We start from the raw sequence: 9,218 nt of genomic DNA, 5'->3' as shown, positions 1-9,218 counted from the left end.
ATATATTATGTAAACAAACTTTTACTTTGGGTGCGATTAATCGTTTGTAAGCCCTAGTGCTATGTAGTGTTATTTTAGTATTATTCGTATACTATTATAAATTTTATTAATGTTTTGAATTAGCTTTCATTTTTATATTTTATTTTCATTTATTTATTTTTACTTTTTTTTTTTCATTTTAAGTATTTTGTGCTTTCATAACTTTATTAGTTTTTAAGTTTTTTATATTATTCTTGTTTACATTTATCATTTCATCTTTATTAGATTTCTTTTAAAGAAATTTATTTTTAATTTAACAGGTTTAGTTTGACTAATTTTAGTATTTCATTGTAAATTTATTTTTATAAAGTTGATTTCTTTTTCTTTAAATTTGATTTCTTTAAATTGTCATTTATGTTTTAAGTTCTAGATATATATCTAATATTTATACCTTTTTATTTTGTTTAATTTTATTTTTTCAGGTTAGTTTCAGCTACCAAAAAATTTTTTAATAGATTGTTTTACTGCTGCTACAGACATGGTACCATTGAGCTCAGTAAAGCCACATTTGACAAATAAAATATACCACTCTGTGTAGAATTCAAGTGGGTCCAATACGCTTTGTGGTCTTTACCGACTTGTGCGTATGATCCGCTCCGTGCCATTGTGCCATTCGCCCAAATGGAAAGCATATTTACACTGTCTGAATTGTTTCCTATTCTTTATGCAGTGTACTACGTGCCATTTAACATATAGAAAATACTAATTCTATGTGCAAATGACAGCTTTCAGCCTCAGCTTCAGTGTCTATTTATAGTGTAGGGGGCGGGATGCTTCGGATTCTAGAGAGCATTTGATTGGAACGAAAAGTTTGATGAGAAGCTTAAATGCAGGGTGATCCATATTGGCGAAAGTTAGAGACTGTAAGTATTGAATGCTTATATCTTCTAAATGCGAATTTTGTCACCGTTTTGAAACACACTAGCTTATATATAACCGGCTAACACATTCATGCTAAAAGCCAAAAAAACTTAAATTTTGATTTAATGGAGACTTAACATTGATGCTACAGACATGGTACCTCAAATCATGTGGATTGTTGAGGCCAGGTGTGCTATTACTTTTCAAAGAGCCCAGACTTACTTTATCTGGTCGATGATGAAATGGCCAAAAAAAAAACATAGACTTGCATTAAAGGAAGGATCTGAGGATCAGAATATCAAAGAGACCCGAGGGCCGACTCTTTTGACTTGAGCCTGTAAGTAATCACTCTGAACACCTTAGCAACCGCATAGCAATGTCCAGGCAACCACCCACGACACCTTAGCATAGTGGCAGCCACATGGGCAAGTGCTACTCCAATTCACTTGAAGATATGTAAAAACCTAGTCTTTCTTCTCAAGTGCTTTCATAAAAAATACAGAAAGTGATGCATTGTTTTAACCCAAGAACTCGGGAGAAAGCATCACTCTTTAATACAGACCTACCAGCATGAAAACCAATGCATTGAAACATTTCATTTGAGGGTTTTTGTTGCCTTTCTGTAGGCAATGTGGTTTGGTTGTCCCATATTTCCACCTGGCCTTGGCGGCCTAATTTTTTTTTTTTTTTTTTTTTTTTTTTTGGGTCGCACTTGTTTTTGACAGCAGGCCGGCTCAGTTCGGTCTTCACGTCCTTCTAACACACAGCAGATCATCTGATCCTTCCCTCCCCCTGAATTACCACTCTCTTGTATAACCGTGGTCAACCTTAGAGCGCTCGATAGATCAAGCATAGCCTTTGAAAGTAAGCTGTGTCCAGTGAAAGGCAGCAAGCATAAACGGTGTCTCTGAACAGCAGGCTGTGTATGGGTTCAAGCGAAGACAGAAATACCTCCTCTTTCCTGCTGGTACGGTTGTGTAAGCAGCGCTTTGTGTGCCTCTAGCACCCCCCTCCCTCCTCTCCTCTCACTCTTCAAGGTCCAAGTGTGCTGTGACTCACACTGCCACCCCCTTTCTGCGTATTTTTCTTGTTTCTCTTCTTCTCTCCATTCCTCTGCTTCTCCACATGTCTCCTGTTTTTGACAGGAATATTCCCAGGTTTTTTTTTTATAAGGCTGCAGGACTTGCAGTCTTGCTGCCTCCACTGTGTCTGTCTGTCTCTCACTTTCTGTCTCTGTTTATGCCCCCTATTTTGTAAATTTCTCCGAAACCATCTTACTCTTTTCAGCTTCTCTGACTGTTGTGGTCAAGCGGCCAACCTCCACATTTTGACCCCTCTCAACTCCACTAGGTGACCTCTCAGAGACCCGGATGGTAATAGCAGGCTCCGGCCCACGCAAAACACATCTGAGACGTTCGGTCCAGTAAACTATATGACCCATGCTGTAAATGTTACCGCAGCCTAGAATTATACGCCGCTCTCATGATTGCAGTCGAATGTTTGGAGCATAAGAGGTCAGTCGCCAAATGTCGGTTTTGTCTTTTGGGGTTGGCTTTGAACTTAAAAAACCCATAAGTTCTCCCTGAAACGACACTAAAAATGACAATCAAAAATTAAAAATAATTTCTATTTTATATAGATATTTATTGAAGCCACTGAATAAATAAATAAAGAAAACGGTATTTGCGATACTTTTTTTTTTTTTTAAATCTCAGTTCTGACTTTTTTTCTCCAAATTGTAACATATAAACATGCAATTCTGAATTATGAAATGAGAATTGTGAGACTTTATATCACACAGTTCTAAGGAGTCAGAATTACTTACACAAGATCTAAACTTGTGTTTGTAAGAAAAAAGTCATAATTGAGAGATTATCTCCCGGTTTCACAGACAAGCCTTAAGCCTAGTCCTAGACTAAAATGTAACTGAGCTGTTTTAATTGAAAGAAACTTGCACTTACTGATCTTAAAATATATCAGTGCATTCGTTTTGTCTGAAGATGCACACCAGTAATGTTTTTTTCTAAGCACATTTATAATCAATTACTTAAATGTCCTAATTGAACTATGGCCTAATCCTGGCTTAGTCTAAACCCTGTCTGTGAAACCGGGCCTAAATCACACAATTCTGACTTTATCTTGCAATTTAGACTTTATATCTGGTAATTGCGAGTTTATATCTCAAAATTCTGAGGAAAAGTCAGAATTGCGAGATATAAACTCAGAAGTCAGAATGGGGAGTTTACATTCCACAATTCTGACATTATAGCTCGCAATTCTGACTTTACATCATGCAATTCTGGGAAAACAATTCAGAATTGTGAGATATAAACTTGCAAGAAAAGAGTCAGAATTGCGACTTTATATCCCACAATTTTGACTTTATAGCTTACAATTCTGACTCTATGTCTCGCAATTCTGACTTGATATCACACAGGTTTGAGAAAAGAAGTCAGATTACGAGTTTATATCCCACAATTCTGACTTTCTTGCAATTCTGACTTTATAACTCGTAATTGCAAGTTTATATCTCAAAATTCCGAGGAAAAAGTCTGAATTGTGAGATATAAACTCGCAAGTGTAAGAAAAAAAGTCAGAATTGCGAGTTTATATCCCACAATTCTGACTTTATATCATGCAATTCTAAGAACAGTCAGAATTGTGAGATACAAACTTGTAAGTAAAAGTCAGAATTACGAGTTTATATCCCTCAATTCTGACTTTCTGACTCATAATTCTGACCTTATATCTTGCAATTCTGACTTTATATCTTGCAATTTTGAGAAAAGAAGTCAGAATTGCGAGATATAAACTCGCAATTGTGAGAAAAAAAAAGTCAGAATTGCGAGTTTATATTCCACAATTCTGACTTTATATCTCACAATTCTGACCTTTTGACTTTATATCTTGCAGTTTTGAGGAAAAAGTCAGTATTGCGAGTTTACATTCCACAATTCTGACTTTATATCTCGCAATTCTGAGAGAAAAGAAGTCAGAATTGCGATTATATAAAGTAAAAACTGCAGGAAAAAGTCAGAATTGCAAGTTTATATCCCACATTTCTGACTTTATCTTACAGTTCTGACTTTATAACTCGTAATTGCAAGTTCATATCTCCAAATTCTGAGAAAAAGTCAGAATTGTTAGATGTAAACTCATAATTATGAGAAAAACAGAAAAAAAAGTTAAGTGGCAGAATAATCGGTTTTAAATTAAATGTCTATGGAAGCCAGATTCTAAGACTTTATGCGCCACTAAAACAAACAAAATTTATTCAAATAAATAAAAAAGTGAGCAAAATATCCCTGTTACACATGAGAACCGATTCTACATATTAAAATAATTAGTCAGAATCTTAGGATGTATGAAAATAACTACTGATGAATAAATAATGCAGAAATTAGAAGAAAGTAGAAAAGGGAGGAAGGCCAGTGAAAACATTTTTTGAGATCTGTTATGCTGTAGTTGACCATGTCTGTTTTCCTATGGAAGGCTGAAAGGCGTGAGACATAAATCCATATGAGGCACACAAGGGCTATATTTTGCCATTTCTGGCAGAAATGTTGCTTATTGACATCTGAGCTGATACTTTTCCCAGTAACTTTTAGATACTTTTCTTGAAGCGATGCTCCATATTTCTAAAGTATGTTAGCACAAATTTGTTTATTCAGGAATAAGTTTGAATTGATTCAAGAATGTTTTTGTCTTAAAAGATTGTGCTTTGTACAAACTGAGTTTGAGTTCGGAGTTACTGCAAGGTATTATTATTCTGAAAAACAAACAAAACTCCGCTTTGAATCGCTGAAGGGAGGTAGAGACAGGAAGTGGGGTGTCAAGAGGGGAAGGAAAGCCTTTTCATAAAGCTCGAAAGGAATTGCCCCCCTCTGACAAAGTGCAGTGGCTCATGCATGTACAAAGAAATGACCGTTTCCCCTAATGTTTTCACAAACGCATGTCCATAATTAAATCTACTCTATTATGTCTTACAGTATGTGTGAACTGGGATGCACAGTGTGTCTGATGGGATCATATTAAGTCTGTATTTTTCTGACGTTCTGTTTCCTGTCCGTCCACCCCCCTCCCCCTGAGTCTGTGTACTTTAATTGCTCGTACCATCTATTTTTGTTATGCTGACCATTATGTAACAACCAACAATTACACAATCGTTTTATTTACACTCAATATCCTGTAATGAAATCAGAACAGACTGCGTTAGCTATATTGGTCAAATTAGATGTGTGCATGTATGCATTGCATGTGCGTACATGCATGCATGCATACTTTGGGCTTTGTTTATGACATTGCTCATCTAAATGAGTCTCAAGTGTGTCTGTTTCCTCCCTGCTGTTGTGCCCTCATTTTCAGTATTCACCAGAGTGTTTTTTTTTTCTGTTAAGTGCCATCTAATGTCCTGTTTTCTAATGCACTCTTATCTCGTGTTCATAGATGCTCCAGTCACTAAGTCTAGCTCGTCCTACTCCGGCGGCCCACGTATCCAGAGACAGGAGCAGGTCATTCACCTTTCACCCAAGAAGGGCAGCCAGGTGGGTTCTCGACTGCTGTAAATAACCGCTCTTATAAATGGTGTCTCATGGTACCTCTTCACTAAAGAAGATTGCATTATACAATAGCATTAGTTTGTTAACACTAAGCTAAAATGTGACCCTAGACCACAAAACCAGTCTTAAGTAGCAAGGGTATATTTGTAGCAATAGCCAAAAATAAATTGTATGGGTCAAAATGATCAATTTTTCTATTATGCCAAACGTCATTAGGATGTTAAGTAAAGTCTGAATTGCAAGTTTTTATAGTGAGATATAAAACTCGAAATTGCAGGGGAAAAAAACAGAATTACAAGTTTATATTTCACAATTCTGACTTTATCTCGCTATTCAGACTTTATAACTATTATTTGCAAGTTTATATCTGAAAATTCTGAGGAAAAAAGTCAGAGTTGCAAGGTATAAACTTTTTTATATCCCACAATTCTGACTTTTTATCTCGCAATTCTGACTTTATATTACACAATTTTGAGAAAAGAAGTCAGAAATGTGACATATAAACTCAAAATTGCGGAAAAAAGTCAGAATTGCGAGTTTATATCCCACAATTCTGACTTTATCTCGCAATTCAGACTTTATATCTGGTAATTGCGAGTTTGTATCTTGAAATTCTGAGGAAAAAAGTCTAAATTGCGACTGCAAGATATAAACTCTCAATTGTGAGAAATAAAGTCAGAATTGCGAGTTTATATCCCACAATTCTGACTTTATCTCGCAATTCAGACTTTATATCTGGTAATTGCGAGTTTGTATCTTGAAATTCTGAGGAAAAAAGTCTAAATTGCGACTGCAAGATATAAACTCTCAATTGTGAGAAATAAAGTCAGAATTGCGAGTTTATATCCCACAATTCTGACTTTATCTCGCAATTCAGACTTTATAACTGGTAATTGCGAGTTTGTATCTTAGAATTCTGAGGAAAAAAGTCTAAATTGCGACTGCAAGATATAAACTCGCAATTGTGAGAAATAAAGTCAGAATTGCGAGTTTATATCCCACAATTCTTACTTTATATTTTGCAATTCTGACTATATATCTTGTAATTCTGAGGAAAAAAGTCTAAATTGCGACTGCAAGATATAAACTCTCAATTGTGAGAAATAAAGTCAGAATTGCGAGTTTATATCCCACAATTCTGACTTTATCTCGCAATTCAGACTTTATATCTGGTAATTGCGAGTTTGTATCTTAGAATTCTGAGGAAAAAAGTCTAAATTGCGACTGCAAGATATAAACTCGCAATTGTGAGAAATAAAGTCAGAATTGCGAGTTTATATCCCACAATTCTTACTTTATATTTTGCAATTCTGACTATATATCTTGTAATTCTGAGGAAAAAGTCTGAATTGCGACTGCGAGATATAAACTCTCAATTGTGAGAGAAAAAGTTAGAATTGCAAATTTATATCCCACAATTCTGACTTTATATCTCGCAATTCTGACTATATATTATGCAATTCTGACTTCATATTTCACAATTTTGACTTTATATCACACAATTTTGAGAAAATAAGTCAGAAATGTGACAAACTCACAATTGTGGAAAAAAGTCAGAATTGCAAGTTTATATCCCACAATTCTGATTTTATCTTGCAATTCAGACTTTATATCTGGTAATTGCGAGTTTATATCTCAAAATTTTGAGGAAAAAAGTCTGAATTGTGACTAAGAGATATAAACTCACAATTGTGACAAATTAGTCAGAATTGTGAGTTTATATTACACAATTCTGCCTTTATGTCTCGCAATTTTGACTTTATATCTCAAAATTTTTAGAAAAAGTAAGAATTGCAAGATGTAAACTCATTGCAAGAAAAACAGAATTGTAAGATAAAGTCGCAATACTTGTTCCATGAAGATATTTTGTAAATTTCTTACCACATATATATTAAAACTTAATTTTTGATTAGTAATATGCATTGCTAAGAACTTCATTTGGACAACTTTTAAGGCAATTTTCTCAATGTTTGCACTCTCAGATTCCAGATTTTCAAATAGTTGTATCTCAGCCAAATACTGTCCTAACAAACCATACATCAATGGAAAGCCTATTATTCAATTTTCAGATGATGTATAAATCTCAGGTTCAAAAAACTCACCCTTATGACTGGTTTTGTGGTCCAGGGTCACATATGTTAGTCAGAAGGTTAGTTGAAAGTAATCTTTTAAGACTAAAATCCACTCACTTTCTTACAGTCTGAAGGTCCGTACTCCCACTCCAGCAGTAATACGCTCTCCAGCACTGCGTCCAGTGGGGGTCACAGCGATGACAAGTGGTATGATCTGGGTAGTGGAGGGATGGGAGAACAGCCGGACTCTGAGCCGAACGGATTGGGTGGTGGTGGCTACCTGCAGGGTGCTTCAGCTGATAGCGGCATCGATGCTACATCATACGGCCCCACCCATGGGAGTTCCAGCTCTTTGCTGGCTGTGGGAGCTGCTGGTGCCAGAGAAAGAGCCCCTTCACCTTGGCACAGCCCCACAGAAGGGGGGCGGAGGGTGCTTGAGAGGTCTCCTCCTGCTGCCGAATCTCCAGTGTCCCCTGCAGATGTGCCACCCACTACCCGAAGCCCACCGACCCATCTACTGGTCCGAGATGGCAGTTCCTACAGTCTGAGTGACATGGCCTCTTATTCCAGGTATGCATTTTGGTATGGGTATGGGACCTTGACCGCAAACTAGTCATAAGGGTCTTTTTTTTTTATTGAGATTTATATATATAAAAGCCGAATAAATAAGCTTTCCATTGATTCAACTATTTGGAAAATCTGGAATCTAAAGGTGCAAAAAAAATCTAAATACGCAATCTTCCTACTTAAGACTGGTTTTGTGGTCCAGGGTCACATTTTGTTTCATTTACGTGTGCTATTTATTTTTTTGAGATAGTCTAGACATGTTTTCTCTTACGTTCCTCAGCACGCGCCACTCTGTCAGCCCTGCAGTCCTGAGCTCCAGCCACAGCTCCCCACGTGAAGAGTCTTCCTCAGCCACCTCCCCCTCTTCCTCCTCCTCCCAGAGCTCGGTGTCACCTGGCCCTAAGAGTTTCTATCCCCGCCAGGGCGCTACTAGCAAGTACCTGATTGGCTGGAGGAAACCAGGCAGCACCATCAACTCTGTGGACTTTGGCGACACACGCAAGTAAGTAAAGGAGCTCGGCTGTGGGGATGATGGATGGCAGAAAGATGTGTGACTGGATTATTAAGGTGTGAAGGAGGAATGGCTGAAAAAATATGGGAAACGGTCACAAGTTTAAGTTCATAAATCATAGACTAGCTACAGTCCTGTTGGATCAATTTGTCGCAAGTTGTTTATAGACGGTTTAGTTTGAGCTAGTTGTTTTTGCTCTCTCTGACCTTCCTTTTCAGTGGCAATAAATGTGATTTTTTTTGTCAAAAAAGATTCTAGCTTTTGTTTTCATCAGTGGCTCATTTTATTTTTATTTTTTTTACCAATACCTGACTGCCACCTTCTGGAGAAGAAGAGCAATAACAGTGAAATTAAATCTGTGCATATTCTTCCTGTAAATGTGACCTTGGACCACAAAACAAGTCTTAAGTAGCACGGGTGTATTTGTAGCAATAGCCAAGGTCAAATTAGTCAGTCAAAATTATCTTTTTTTTTTTTTTTTTCATTTATGCCAAAAATCATTAGGATATTAAGTAAAGATCATGTTCCATGGACATATTTTGTACATTTCCTATGGTAAATATATCAAAACTTAATATTTGATTAGTAATATGCACTGCTAAGAACTTC

At 36.5% G+C, this 9,218-nt stretch overlaps 1 protein-coding gene across 3 annotated transcripts in view; it reads left to right on the top strand.

Moving 5' to 3' along the window:
- Window positions 1-9,218, top strand: part of sipa1l1 (signal-induced proliferation-associated 1 like 1) — a 113,785-nt gene that overhangs the window by 94,235 nt on the left and 10,332 nt on the right. For all 3 annotated transcript variants that reach the window (XM_073852914.1, XM_073852913.1, XM_073852912.1), the window contains 3 exons: window positions 5,347-5,444; window positions 7,659-8,101; window positions 8,379-8,600. In XM_073852914.1, coding sequence (XP_073709015.1) covers window positions 5,347-5,444; window positions 7,659-8,101; window positions 8,379-8,600 — 763 coding nt within the window. The remainder of the gene's footprint in view (window positions 1-5,346; window positions 5,445-7,658; window positions 8,102-8,378; window positions 8,601-9,218) is intronic.

This window comes from Garra rufa, chromosome 13, assembly GCF_049309525.1.
Source record: "Garra rufa chromosome 13, GarRuf1.0, whole genome shotgun sequence".
Taxonomy (NCBI): Eukaryota; Metazoa; Chordata; class Actinopteri; order Cypriniformes; family Cyprinidae; genus Garra; species Garra rufa.
This window is presented reverse-complemented; position numbering and strand designations above follow the sequence as displayed.